At 43.9% G+C, this 15,240-nt stretch overlaps 1 protein-coding gene and 1 long non-coding RNA gene across 4 annotated transcripts in view; one reads left to right on the top strand and one right to left on the bottom strand.

Moving 5' to 3' along the window:
- Positions 1 to 15,240, top strand: part of LOC116825245 (uncharacterized) — a 295,317-nt gene that overhangs the window by 114,769 nt on the left and 165,308 nt on the right. The gene's annotated exons all lie outside the window — the stretch shown is intronic.
- Positions 1 to 15,240, bottom strand: part of ERBIN (erbb2 interacting protein) — a 247,127-nt gene that overhangs the window by 92,702 nt on the left and 139,185 nt on the right. For all 3 annotated transcript variants that reach the window (XM_075066986.1, XM_075066984.1, XM_075066985.1), the window contains one exon: positions 3,800 to 3,878. In XM_075066986.1, coding sequence (XP_074923087.1) covers positions 3,800 to 3,878 — 79 coding nt within the window. The remainder of the gene's footprint in view (positions 1 to 3,799; positions 3,879 to 15,240) is intronic.

The raw sequence follows: 15,240 nt of genomic DNA, 5'->3' as shown, positions 1-15,240 counted from the left end.
CCCTCCCGCGCCTCCTACTGAGGTCCTGCCTGTGCCGAGGCGTAAAGTACAGGCGGTGCGGTTGAGGTCTGAAGGGTCTATGTTGGGTCACAGGGGTATGCATGCCCAACGAGCGCATGATGACCCTATTGTCCTTCAAACTCTGCAACCTGGGGTCAGTCTTTTCTGAAAACAAACCCTTGCCATCAAAGGGTAAGTCCTGGATGGTATATTGGAGCTCGGGTGGCAGGTTGGAGACTTGGAGCCAGGAGATACGCCTCATGGTAATACTGGAGGCCAGAGTTCTGGCTGCCGAGTCGGCCGCATCGAGGGAGGCTTGGAGAGAGGTTCTGGCCACCTTCTTCTCTTCCTCCAGGAACGTGGCAAATTCCTGGCGTGAATCCGGGGGCAGTAGTTCCGTGAACCTACCCACCTGCGCCCAGGTGTTATAGCTATACCGGCTCAAGAGAGCCTGCTAGATGGCCACCCGGAGCTGCAGGGCCCCTGCTGAATACACCTTACGACCCAAGAGGTCCATCCGCCTAGCCTCCTTGGATTTTGGGGCTGGCGCCTGCTGGCCATGGCATTCCCTTTTGTTGACTGACTGGACAACTAATGAGGAGGGAGGAGGATGAACATATAAGTACTCGTACCTCCGAGAGGGTACCATGTATTTCATCTCGACTCCCTTTGCTGTAGGGGGAATGGAGGCTAGGGACTGCCATAAGGTGTCGGCAGTGGCCTGGATGGTCTTAATAAACGGCAGGGCCACCCTCGTGGGGGCATCCGCAGATAGGATGCTCACGACGGGGTCTTCGACCTCCGGGCCCTCTTCCACTGGGAGGTTAATGTTGAGTGCCACCCTGCAAAGGAGGTCCTGATGGCCCCTGACGTCTATCGGCGGGGGCCCTGATGACGAGGTCCCTGCCACAGCCTCATCCGGGGAAGAGGAGGATGATACTCCGGGGATGAGAGGGTCCTGGATGGCCTCTTGCTCCTGGGATGGTTCCTGCTCCAGTGGTACTGGGGAGTCCGGAGGGTGGGTCGTCTGCTCCTCCGTCCCAGCTGGGAGGGGACGGGTAATGGTGGCCTCTGGTGTCCAATGTTCTGAGGCGGCAGAGCGGGTCTGAACTAAAGGAGCACCTTGGGCTTGATGGTATGCCCAGGGTGTCCAAAAGGACCACTGTTGAGGTCCCGTGTCCTGAGACCAGATGTCCCGGAAAACCCCCATAGGCACCTCCGTATCACGGTCCTGGTCGTAATAACTGTCCACGTGGGAGGACACCGACGTCTGCCTGGACGGCCATGGGGGAGCAGAGAAACCTGGAGCAGAAGTCCCGATGGACCTTGCTCCCCTCTTCAGCGGGGACCGGTGCCGGTACTCAGAGCGGTACCGAGATCGAGACCGGGATCTGCGACCAGACCGGTGCCGGGAGTTTGACCAGGATCTCGAGCCCCTGCAGCGTGATCGGCTCCGGGAGGTACGGTGCCGGGAACCAGAGCGGTGCCACGAGTAGCGAGTTGGAGAGCGAGAGTCTGACCGGTGCCGCGTAGAGGAACAGTGCCGGGACTGCGAGCGGCATCTAGAGCGGGAGCGTCGTCTCGACTGGGAGCGCCTGCGGGATCGCGACCTTGAGCAGTGCCGGTCCGCTGAGCCAACAGATGGCAGTCTGGTCAGGGTCGGCTTGCCCATAGATTGGAATACCCGCACTGGCGGTGCCGGGGGTAGGGGCAGTGCCGCATCAGTGATGGCAGTCAAGTCTCTTGCCGCCGAAAACGCCTCCAGTGTAGATGGCATAGTGAGCTCTACCACGGCGGGTGCCAGGGAGCTGTCAGGGGCCGGAATCGACGGTGCCAGTTTAGGCGGTGCCACGGCAGGTATCGGTGCCAGGTGGTCCAACTTAGGCGCAGTCTCTGGCTGCGACGCGGGTGTTACCGAGGCAGCATGAGTTTTAGCCTTCTTCGACCTCGGGGAGAGGGAGCGGTGTGGCGTTGATTTCGGTGCCGGCGGTGGCCGGTGCCAAGAGTCTTTAGGCGTACCGGTGAGGTCCGGTGCCGTAGTGATGCCTCTGCTCACTGGCTGACTCGTGCTCGGTGCCGAAGGTGAAGGTGTCAAGGCCGCTTTCATGAGGAGCTGTTTTAATCTGATGTCCCGCTCCTTCTTAGTTCGCGGCTTGAAAGCCTTGCAAATCGAGCACTTAGCAGTTAAGGGCGATTCCCCGACGCACTTCAAACAGGAGTCGTGGGGGTCTCCTGTTGGCATTGGCCTGTGACAGGCCGAGCACGGTTTGAAACCCGGTGAGACAAGCATGAGCTCCGGCACTGGGTGCGGGGAAGGGGCTACTCCCCGAACCCCGCTAACAAGTACTAACTAACAACTATTAAATTATGAACTACAACTAACTCTAACTATATATAAGAACAAGAACAATAACTATGTATACAATAACGAGAAAAAACTACGAGTAGCTTAGGAAGGTGGAGGTCAGCTAAGCCACACTCCACTGTTCCAACAACCGACATGGGCGGTAAGAAGGAACTGAAGGGTGGCCAGGTCGCCTGGGGTATATATCCGGCGCCATAGCGGCGCCGCTCCAGGGGGTGCCCAGCCGACCCGCTGAGTGTTGCTAGGGTAAAAGTTTCTCCGACGAACGTGCACACGGCGTGCACATACCTAACTGGAATGGATATAAGCAATCACTCGAAGAAGAACCTTAGGTTCAATTCCAGATTCTGGAAGGGAGTATGTTCTTGTGGGCACACTCTTTTGCCCCATTCCCCTGCAAGTCCGACCATTTCTGCCATTGCCTGCTCCAGCCTGTCCCAGTGCCAGTCCTGTCTCTCCCTCAACAACCCCCTCATGCTCCTTCTCCCAGTCTCATTTCCCTGCCTCAGCTCCTTGTCCCAATCTTTCTCGCCATCCTGGCTCAGTTCTTGTCCCATCTGCTTTTCAGTCAGGCTGCTTCTGCCTCCATGCTGACAGTTCTGTTCTTAGTTCCAGAGCCCAGTGCCACAGACAGCTCTAGCAGCCAAGAGCAGCAATTGCAGAGGAAGTTCTGCTAAGAGCCTGCAGTCCTGGGCTTGAGCCTTATCAGTGCAGATGGACTCTGGAGAATTTACCTGCCAAACTGTAGCAAGTTACTACCTTACAGTAATAATTATTATATTATTTGTTGTGGCAAATGCAATTTTTAAAAAGTTTATAACTTGGCCAAATTTGGGCAAACAGTCATACAAAACACTAGATAGCCTGGTGTAAGAGACATGCTATCTCCCTGCTAAATTTCAACTCCGTGCTTCAAGGCATGGGGGCACTAGAGCATCTCAGTGAAAAAGCCATAAGAATTCAGTTGGTTTGTTTGTTTTCTTTTAACCATGGGAAAATATATATTCTTTCTCTAAACTTGTTCTCAGAAATCGTTTAATTGTTTTTGCTGAAACTTTAATCAAACTAGGGCTACCAACTTTGGTTGGACAAATTCCTGGAGGTTTCATCACATGACATTACCTTTAATTAAAGATTAATCTTTAATTCCTGGGGACTCTAGGACAATCCTGGAGGGTTGGAAACCCTATATCAAACTCAACCTGAGGCAAACACCCAGCACAGAAAATTTCAGCCTGGACAGTTAGAGTTTGGCAAAGTTGTAAGCAACTGAAAAAGAGCATCTTATAATGGGACCTGCTGGGCAACTTTAATTGGGGGGGCACTACTAGCTCCATGTGTAACTATACAGACATACAACACAATAAATGGTAAGAAAGTTTAGGTTTTGTCATCAGAATGAAGCGGGGCGGGGGGGGGGGGGGCAAAACTTACTTTGAAATTGGATTTACACTGGCCTCAACAATTGCCAAAACTTTACAGTTTTTGATGTTTTCTGGAAACTCCTGTATGCCTGTTAAAAAAAAAAAAAGAAGAAACTATGTTAAGTTATTAGACTTAATCACAGGCAGAAAAATGTTTAATTTAAAACAACATTTAAAAAAGAACTAATTCATTTAACAAATTAATGCAGTGGTTCTCCAATTTTTCATTTTGAGGACCACTTCATATGAGAAATATCCTTTTTCATGCACTATCTTCTCTCCTGATAGAAGCATTTTGAGAAACAAATGGTGGGTTTCTGTGGTCCATCACGAAAGGCTCCGATCAACACTCCAGAAAACCACTGCAACAGCGATTTTCATGGATCAGTAAGGCAAACGAGGGGCCTGATCCAGAGCCCACTGAAGTCAATGGCAGCCTTTGGGTCAGCCTTCAATCATCAATTACACAGATACACATTTTCAGTAACAAATTGTGCTCCCCCTCTCCCCCGCCAAATTTAGACAGACTATAGATCAAGCCCACTTGATGTGTTTATGTGGCCTGCAAGACATGTTCAGATTATGCAGAATATAAACTTCATTCCTTTAAAAAAGTAAGAGTCTAGCCTTTATGGTTGCAGAGAACTTCCCAATGTTAATTAAACGTAATTGATTCTGTTGTCTTCCTAACTCTGCAAACAGCCTGAAACAATGATAGGCTTTTTGTTTTCATTGCCCAGAAAAGTGTGGTTTTTGCATTATTATTATTATACATTAACTAGTCCACCATAAAATACTAATGGAGACACGGCACTGTAGTTTTACTATGAGGTAAATTAAGCAAGGCCAATCACAGGTGGGGATCTAGCATTAACCTCACCTAACTACCTTTCACTAAAGTTTTTATTAAAACTACAGTGCTTTGACTCCAACAGGATTTTACAATGGGATAGCTAATGCAGATTAGTTATCCCACTGTAAAAAAACAGCACCTGCTGCAGTGAAAGTAGCCTGAGAGGCGGGAACTTTCCTATGTTCTATTAATATCACTTGAATGGTAACTCTACAGCCCAATTATGACTCTTCAGTGTCAATGTAATCTTGCTCACCCGAAGTCAAGATTAACAGTCCTGTTTCTCAACCCTAGGTTCAGTGAAGAGGGTTACCATTCATCAGCACACACCACCCTCAGCCTCAAATTAATTTATACCAGTAAGAAAGACAAGATGTAATGTTTGTTGGGTAGACTAAAATATTTAAATATTTACAACATGCAATATACGTAATCACAAATGATTATGTTAGCAAATGCAATGTGGAGAGTAGGAGCGAAGCCCATGGAGAGATGGGAAATGATAACTACTGCAGGGCAGGAAATGCTCAGAGGTGAAGAGAGAGGAGAAAAAGGGAAAGAAAAAGAAGGGTGAGGTAGGAAGAAAAACAAAGGGATACTTTGTGATGGTCTAAAAGTAAATATTTTCTCACTGAGTGACTCTGAATGCAACAATAAAGTATTGAACAAACAGCTAAATATTCAGCAAATCTCTCATTCAAATTAGTGGTAGTCCAGGTTTAGATTCAGGGTAATACTGTCACAGATCCATAGGAATACTGCTATGGCCCCAGCTTTTAGTCCTTGGGGAATTCTGCACCACTGCACACGCACAGAGTTCATGTCCCACACAGATTTCTTTGCTTCCTTGCAAAAAAAAAATGACTTTCTGACAGGGAAGCAATGAGAAGCTGCAAGAACAGTCATGCGCCATGCTCCAGCAGTGCAGGTGCATTGTTTTGGGTGCCCAGAGCAGCCAGTGGAGTGGTAAATCACTGGAGGAGCAGGGTTGGGGAAGCCTCGGCCAGTGGCTCCTTCTCTGTGCCAGGTTCAGCTACTAATCCTGGCTGGGCTGGTGAGGACAGAATTTTCTCTTCCCTGGTAAGGACTGGCAAGAGCTGGGTCAGACCCACTCCCAGAAACCTCTCCAGCTCCAGGAAGTGCTGAAAATCCCAGCCCCGCTTCCTGCCCCATCGCTTCTCAGCCGTGAAGAGGAGGGGTCACGGTACGGGGAGCTGCTCCTCCATCCGCTCAATCCCCATTCATCCAGACCCACCTCGAACCCAAATTGCCAAATCTCACCCCCTGTACCCAGACCACCATCTGCACTTGAACCCCCACCCCACCTGCACCTGGACTACCCTGACTAGCCACCTGCATTCAGATTCCCACTCCACTAAGCCATCACCCGGATTCCCACCCTACCAAGCCAGCACCTGGGACTTCCCCGCCCTGCTGAGCCCTCCAAACCAACACCACCACCCCTGCTGAGCTCCAACCACCTTCACCTGGATCCCCCTGTGGAGTCCCATTGTGTCTGCACTCAGAGCCCCTCCCTCCCAACAAGCCCCTGTTTATCCTGATCTCCCTCACACCCAGGACCCCCACCCTCACACCCAGATTGCCCCACGCAGAACCCTATCACCTCATGCCTTGATCTCCCTACGCTAAGCCCTCCATATTTGGATCCCGCTGGGCTGAGCCAGCCTGCCTTCAGCTAGTGTGCTTGGCACAGAAGGGCAGAGTCCCTGGGTGTTTCTGGGACAGTCCTGGTCCTTGGGCGGTGGGCGGGGCGGGGGGGAAGTGATCTCCTACGCCTCTGTGCAGTCACTGGCTTGTGCTTCCTGCTGCCATTCTGGAGCCTCCACATTTATTTATTGATAAACACAATTAGCAGACTTTTGAAGAATTTTCAAATATTGCATGCGGAATTTTTATTTTTTTGACACAGAATACCCTCAGGAGAAAGCTTTGGAACAGTCTCTGGGAAAACCCCTTCAGTATGCTAGACTCCACAGGGGGTACCACTCCTTCACCGCCTCCTTAGACTGGATCCCTAGGACTTTAGCACACCTGCTTAACACTGTGAGCTCCATTCTGTGAGTATACTGAGACAGACCCTCGACGGAGGCTTAATCTTAGTGAGCAATGCAGCTCCATAAGCATCTGAAGTAACAGTCAGTGATGTCAAACAGTAAGGTATATTAGTTGACTAGAACACGGTATAAGATGATCTTGGATAGCATAGAGAAATGAAGGTTACAGTAGAGTAACGTCTAGTTAGCCAGAGCTCAAAGCTCTCTCCCTCTGTTAGTCAGTCTGACCTCCTCAATCAGACTTCCCAGTGAGCATCCCCTGATTCCTCCAGCAGCCAATACTTAACTCCCACCTCACATCTCTCCAGTCCTTAATCTCTAAACTGGGGAGCTGTGGCTCTGCCTCTCTGCTGAGAGGCAGGGAGTCTAGATCTCAATCTGGGTCATTGGTTAGTAGGTGCCCATGTCCAGGCAATTGGATCTGCCACTGTATTCTCAAGAGCTCTGTTAATATGGGACCTAAGGCCTCAGACAGCTAGGCATCATTCACACCTGTGTCTTAGCCTGCCAGGAACAAACAATCTCTTTCACTCACTGGGTAACAATGCAACACACAGAGGAAAACTGAGGTACACACCAGCTTCATAAACATTACAAAACATTTGCCCATCACAGATATACCATTCCCACTAAGATTAATTAAAAAAAGAAACCATTTCTATCCATCAAATAAGTTTGATGCCTTGAAGAAGAAAAATTCATTTTTTAATACTTAACATGTAAGTATGTAAAAACGATATGATTTGTAATCTGATGATTATCACTACTTAATACTTAAACAACTTTTTAAAATAAAAGTTACAAGTTGTCATAAACAGAGGGTTAAGCGTTAATGTCTCTTACCTGTAAAGGGTTAAGAAGCTCAGCAAACCTGGCTGACACCTGACCAGAGGACCAATAGGGGGACATGATACTTTCAAATCTTGGTGGAGGGAAGTCTTTGTTTGTGCTTTTTGTTTTGTTCGTTGTTCGCTCTTGGGACTAAGAGGGACCAGACGTACATCCAGGCTCTCCAAATCTTTCTAAATCAGTCTTTCATGTTTCAAAATTGTAAGTAATAGCCAGGCAAGGCGGATTAGTCTTATTTTTGTTTTCTCAACTTGTAAATGTTTCTTTTTGCTGGAAGGATTTTTACCTCTGTTTGCTGTAACTTTGAATCTAAGGCTGGGGTGGGGGTCCCTCTAGTCTATATGAATCTGGGTACCCTGTAAAGCATTTTCCATCCTGATTTTACAGAGATAATTTTTACCTTTTCTTTCTTTAATTAAAAGCTTTCTTTTTAAGAATCTGATTGATTCTCCTTGTTTTAAGATCCAAGGGGATTGGGTCTGAACGCACCAGGGATTGGTGGGTGGGTGGGGGAAGGAAGGGGGATGGTTAATTCCTCCTTGTTTTAAGATCCAAGGAGTTTAAATCTGTGTTCACCAGGAAATTGGTGAAGCCTCTCAAGGCAACCCAGAGAGGGGAAAGTCTGGGGAGGGGACAGGGAGTGTGCCAGACACTAAATTTCTGGCTGGTGGCAGCGTTAACAGATCTAAGCTAGTAATTAAGCTTAGAAGTGTTCATGCAGGTCCCCACTTTTGTACTCTAAAGTTCAAAGTGGGGAAAGAAACCTTGACACAAGTATACAAAAATTATGTTTGGTTAAAATAATAAAGGCCAGAAAATAAAAGATGGGGATAACAAATGGAGTTGGGATGGGGACTAAAAGAGAGCTACAATCATATTATTTTCATTTTCATTAAATTTGTCTTCTGGTATGTCTTCATCTATGCTGTAATTCAACAACACAACACAGAGATGAACAAGTTCCAAAATTAAAATACTGGTTTAGTACTCCAAACTGGTGTGTATCAACATAATTTCTATGATCTACATATTTAAACACACTTCTACCAATTCGATTTACATTTCTTAATGAATGTACTATTATCAACAAACACAGCAGAACACAAGAACGGCTATACTGGGTCAGACCAATGTTCCGTCTTACCCGGTATCCTCTTTTCCAACAGCGGTCAATGCCAGATGCTTCAAAGGGAATGAACAGAACAGGCAATCATCAAGTGATCCATCTCCCTGTTGCCCATTCCCAGCTTCTGGCTATCAGAGGCTAGAGACACCCAGAGCATGGGGTTCCATCCCTGATCATCTTGGCTAATAGCCACTGATGGACCTATCCTCCATGAACTTGTCTAATTCTTGTTTGAACACCATAATTTCTCCCCCGATTATTGTTATCAGAAGCAAATACTACTATGGCCAATAGAATAATTGAAAGTGAAGGTCCTTTTTTCTATGGCTATAGAATATAGATCAAAACCATTTTCCAAATTTGCAACTCCTTCTCCTAAATCCAAGGAAGCCTGCATAAACCCACATATTACACAGTGAATTTGTAATCTAAACAGTCTCTGCCAAAATTCCTATTAGAACTTGTCAGAGATTTGGGCAAGAAAATGATTTGAAATACAGATACTATAAAATACTCTATGAGTAGGAAAAATGGCACTGAAGTCCATTTTCCCTGGTCAAGAGCATCACCTATACCAGGGATTGGCAACCTTTCAGAAGTGGTGTGCCAAGTCTTCACTGAGTCACTCTAATTTAAGGCTTTGTGTGCCAGTAATACGTTTTAATGTTTTTAGAAGGTCTCTTTCTATAAGTCTATAATATATAACTAAACTATTGTTGTATGTAAAAGTAAATAAGGTTTTTAAAATGTTTAAGAAGCTTCATTTAAAATTAAATTAAAATGCAGAGCCCCTTCCCCGGACCAGTGGCCAGGACCTGGGCAGTGTGAGTGCTACTGAAAATCAGCTCACTTGCCATAGGTTGCCTACCCCTGACCTACACCATGCATCTAGATCTTTATTATGCAATAATTAAGAAACATGAGTCTTATTACAATTGCATTTCCTTTTCCACTGTAATATGCTATATTGCTCCTATATCCTTCTGCAGGTATTTTTATTTTAAATAAGATTATATTGTCTTAAGCACCATATAAAATCTTATCACAATAGTAGTTTAAACTAGATTATAAATATAAATGCTGATTAATCACTGCTTTTAAATTCATTCTACTAATCTATGGATTTCTCCATTAAAATGTAATTATTTTGACTAAACTTTTTACACCAAATGATTCTCCAGATAATCAGAAATATTAACATAAGATAACAAAGATAACTCTTAAATTCTTGATACAAATATATGGGCTCATGCTCTTATCCAGTAACACAAGTGGACAAACATCGTATCAATCAGATGAACACTTCTATGCCAGACTCTCTCTCCTTCAATAGAAATGACTCTCTTCCAGTTCTGAAGTCAGGAATCTAGGAGTAGGAGGTGGCCAAGCTAAGGAATAGCCGCATGCATTGGAATGCTCCTTCTCTTACCCCACTGATAGCCATGAGTAGGTTAATAATGTTCCAAACAACATTAACTCCTCTTTGCAGCCTGTACTATCCAGCTCCAGGGAGGCAGTCAAGGACAATGACTCTCGACAGTCACACTACCAGGTGGGAACTGGGTTCAGAGATCATCAAGGAGTGGCAAGCCCTACCCAGAAGACTCCTGGGCTAGGAAAGATTTAGCTCCCAAAAATAGTATTTTGAATTGCTTGCACAATTTCTGATTTGAGCAAAAATATACCCGACCATGTGAGTTTCAAATTCCAGTAACCAGACTAACATGGTAAACTGTAGCACTACAGAGGAACCATTACAGTTTAACATGTAATCCAACCAAAAACTATTTTTTAAACCTAAATAAACTCAAAAGATTTTAAATAAAGTTACCAGGAATTGAAAGAAGCTAGAAACAATAATTCATAATTATAATGCTATAAAAATTGTTACACAACAAAAGGTTATTTCCAAAAACCTGAAATACCCAGTAGCTACTTTCCACTTGTAGCATGAAGTCTCTATTTGACCTGCACCACATAATGCCATCCAAATCTCCTGATAGAACAAGCCTAATATGGCATGAAATGTTAAACCAGTGTGTGGGATATACACTATGAAGAATCTACTGCTTGACTAATTTTCCAGATATAACTAAGGAGGTTTCTTGAACTCATCTGTCATTAACAGAGTGTACCTCAAGATTTCATGTATTGCTTAAAGGATGACTTTTTTTGTTTAAAATGAAGGAGCAGTATTGGTAAGAACTGTTACAACCCTGTCTCAGCTCACGCTTGTGGTATGACACCAGGCTGCTGTACTGGACCCAACCTTTGGATCCCACATACCTTTAAATTTACTGGGTCTGAGCAGCATCCAAACATACTTATTCCAGCCTCTCTGGGACACATCAAGCCTACAGATGCCCATTTTATTGAGAAGTGGGACCCAGCGATCCAGCTATCCTAGCCCTCAAGATTAGTGCTGAACCCCTAATTCTCCCCACCAATTTAAGCATCCCTTTCCCAGAGCTCCAACCTTGTGAGAGTTTTCTGGTCTACTGTTTAACCCTTTGAGGACCCTGTCATAGTTAAAACAAAGGGAGCATACAGCCTTTACAAAGGAACTTCTAAACAGACAGACAAAGCACAAGAGGTATAGCTCTAGGGGAAAGTAACAAACACCTGCATATAAAACTTCTCGACCCCCAGCATCCTTACCACTCTGACAGCCCTTTGGATTTTGGTTAGCATGCTTTCAGGGTCCCAGTACACTCCTGCACTCCACTCCTCTTGCTCAATCTTCTGGTTGTCAGCAGATGGACAGTGAGAGTACTCGGGCACACAAAAATCTGGCCCTTAAATAAAATTCTTGCCTCCTCTGTCAGGTGACCTTCAGACAGCTTCAAAACCTGTCAAGTAATCAGTTGCTGAACTCCCAGACCCCTCTTCCTAATGCATCTAAACTGGAACTCGTAATTCCCCTGGAACTGCAGCAAGCCTGCTGTTCTAGTATAAACACATTTGAATGGAGGCCCATCGAGGCTGAGAAATTTTGATGACTTTCCCATTGTTACCCTTTCTGCTAGATGTAAGGATTTCTTCTAACATCTCCTGGGTGTCCCAGCTCAAGATGGAGGTCACAGGGCAAAACTGAAGTAAAGTAGTTTACAATCCAAATGACGTTCACAAAACAGAATGAAGTTTGTAGATTGATTTAGACATACACTAATCACTCAACGTTTTATCTAAAACCAAAAGTATATCTGGTGACCAGACACAGAGGAATAGAGAAGTGGGCTGGCAGAAGAAAAGAGTAGATTGGCTGGTGAGATTTGCATTTCTGTTGTCTTTATTAGATAAATAAATGGATAGTTAAGTATTCTGAATTAAAATATTAGCTATTGATGGACTGAAAAAATACATTTGCAGTTTTTTTTGGTGGTAATTTCTTGCTCATAATTGACAAGTGCAAGACAATGCAGTCTGAGCTATGCAGATTGGCTGATGGATGCGCTGCTGTGACATTATTTATTCTATTTTTAAATTAGAGAAAGAAAGGAATGTGTGTCTTGTTATGAAAATCTCAAACAGGAAATGGTGATTTTCTACAGTATATAACTCAGCCAAATGTGAATGAATTTCTATGAACCTAATTGTACTCCCCCGCAAAATTTCTAAATCCTACTGCAAGCGATGGAAGCAACAAAGCTTTCCAAAGAAAGACTGCAAGATTTTTTTTAATAATGGAAAGTGTTAGGTCATCTTAATATGGGGTATTTTGTACATATAAAACCAAAGCCACAATTGTGCATGTGCTTAAAAGTTAATGATATCAGCAGTCCCCCTTTAATGAACTACTCAAGTGACCAAAATAAGCATTCCAACATGAGAATGGTAGATGAGACTTTTTTTTTTTTTTTTTGAAAGCATGAGATAGTAATCAGTAAGTTTTAAAGGTGGCTGGAAAGGCACCAGATGATTGGCTGCAAAATATTTCTTAGGCAGAGCAAAAAATGCCAAAGCTGACTCTGCTTGTGAAAGGTATAAACCTACCCTCTCTACTCCCCTGGTGGTTTTGGAGATCATTAATTAATATAAAAAAGGGAATTACTAAGCCAGAAGTTGCAGTACATAAGAAAAGTGTGCAGGTAGCCCATTAATTAATGTATTTAAGACTTTGAAAACTATCAAGAAACCAAATCTGAAATGGTACAAGGAAAGATAAATTAGGTCAAATCTCAGTTGCCATCTCTCTTGGCAAGCAAAACACCTTGATTTGGTTCCACCTACTTGAACAAGGGAATAAAATTGGAAGGATGTTAGATTGTTAAAATCTATAGGAGTCCGTATGCACATCACTGCTATCACAGAACTGGAAGGGACCTTAAGAGATCATCTAGTCCAGTCCCCTGCACTCAAGGCAGGACTAAGTATTATCTAGACCAACCCCGACAGATGTTTGTCCAACCTGCTCTTAAAAATCCCCAATGATGGAGATTCCTCCACCTCTAGGCAATTTATTCCAGTGCTTAACCACTCTGATAGGAAGTTTTCCCTAATGTCCAACCTACTCTGCCCTTGCTGCAATTTAAGCCCATTACTTTTTGTCCCATCCACAGAAGTTAACAATAATTTTTCTCCTTTCTCCTTGCAACAACCTTTTATGTACTTGAAAACTGTTACGTCTCCCCTTAGTCCTCTCTTCTCTAGACTAAACAAATCCATTTTTTTCAGTCTTCCCTCATACGTCATGTTTTCTAGATCTTTAATAATTTTTGTTGCTCTTCTCTGGACTTTCTCCAATTTGTCCACATCTTTCCTGAAATGTGGCACCCAGAACTGGACACAATACTCCAGTTGAGGACTAATCAGCACGGAGTAAAGCACAAGAATTACCTCTCATGTCTTGTTTACAATATTCCTGCTAATACATCCCAGAATGTCTGCTTTTTTTTTTTTTTTTTACAACAGCATTACACTGTTGACTCATATTTAGCTTGTGATCCACTATGACCCCCAGATCCCTTTCCGCAGTACTCCTTCCTAGGCAGTCATAAACAACAGAGGGACAAAAGAAAATACAATTAAACATATCTTTGTAAAAGCTTTCAATGTTTTTATGAACTATGCACATCTAACATGTTAATATAAGGGTGAGCAGGTAAAAAGTTTTTAAAGAAACTGGGAATACTTAAAATAGATCCCTTTGGGGAGAAGACAGTGAGAGAAGTTAAAGGGAAACAAGCAATTAGTGAACTCTAATGCAAACAGAAATGCAAACCTTGCTGGGCTTAAAAATATATTCTTTATAGTTTTCAAAAATGTCAACCTATTTACATACAGTACTTTAGAAGCTATCTAGAATTAACTGAAAACTAGTGATTGTGAATGAGGCCACTACTACTACTATTGTTTTTAAAAACATAGCTGAATTATTAAACATTTTTTCGTTCACCTCCTTCCCAAACATATCATTTACCAATTACAAATTAAGGCCAGAATTTACACACAATAATTCTTTTTGTTGTTATTATTAGTTCATTGAAGAACTAAGAAAAAGGAGCAAAGTAGTAAGCTAGCACGAGAGACTTAACAAGGGAGAGTAAAAGGTGAGATGGTGACACTTCACTTGGGAGCGTATGAGATAGAAGGTGCAGTACTTGAACAAGACTGTAATTGTGCATCAGGGCTATTTACTCTTGGATCCTTTTGATAAGCAAAGAATACATAGGTATTCTGCACTTGACATTTAAATGCAAAGAGTTCTACCTTAGGCTAGCTGAATTTCTTCATAGGAAGGTGGATCCTACTCCACTGGATCTACCAGCAGCCTGCTTAGCCAGTCTGCTATACAGTAAGTTTCCCTCTGATGTTGAGGGCGTGCAAGGATAAAAGAGGATTTCCTGCCTAGATTAGAAAGACTTGAGGTTTCCAATAAAGGAAGATCCCCAGTCTTGCTCCTTCCTACCTGCTGTTGCATGATACAGCCATTTTGTTGTTCGTAAACTAAAATCTCCCATGTTGTCACCATTATCCTTACTAACCCAGAGATCCGTGCCCTTGAGAAAACCCATTCTAGATTGGTGATCAGTTCTCTTCTCATGGTGAATTAAGAATTCATGATCTTCTAGGACCTAGACAACTGTGAAGGTGTCATAAAGGGGCCTTTATCTTGAAGGTGTTTATGTTTAAGTAGTCTGCCATCAAGTCACCTGAGATCAGAGAGGGTCTGTTCAAAGCTTTGGAAGTCCGATAGTGCTCCAATGTCAGAGTTCTTGGGAACTAAATAAAACTGAGAGGAGCCTTTTCTGATCTACCTTACTAAAAACAGAATTAAAGTTGTATGTCAAAGAATTCTCAAGATCCGTATGATAAATGCAAGTGTTGTCATAAAATCTGAGGTAATTCTATTACCGCATCTTGCTTTACTGCAAACATGTCAATACTGTTGTCGTAGCTTTCCTACTCAGATTTGAATCTTAGCGTTCATAAACTGAGAAGCTAGCATGAACCCTCTAAGCTTAATTACCAGCTTAGATCTGATATCGCTGCCACCAGCCAGGAATTTCCAGGGCCTGACTCCCTCTCTGGTCTCCCAAAACCTTCTC

The sequence above is a fragment of the Chelonoidis abingdonii genome, chromosome 6 (assembly GCF_003597395.2).
Source record: "Chelonoidis abingdonii isolate Lonesome George chromosome 6, CheloAbing_2.0, whole genome shotgun sequence".
Taxonomy (NCBI): Eukaryota; Metazoa; Chordata; order Testudines; family Testudinidae; genus Chelonoidis; species Chelonoidis abingdonii.
This window is presented reverse-complemented; position numbering and strand designations above follow the sequence as displayed.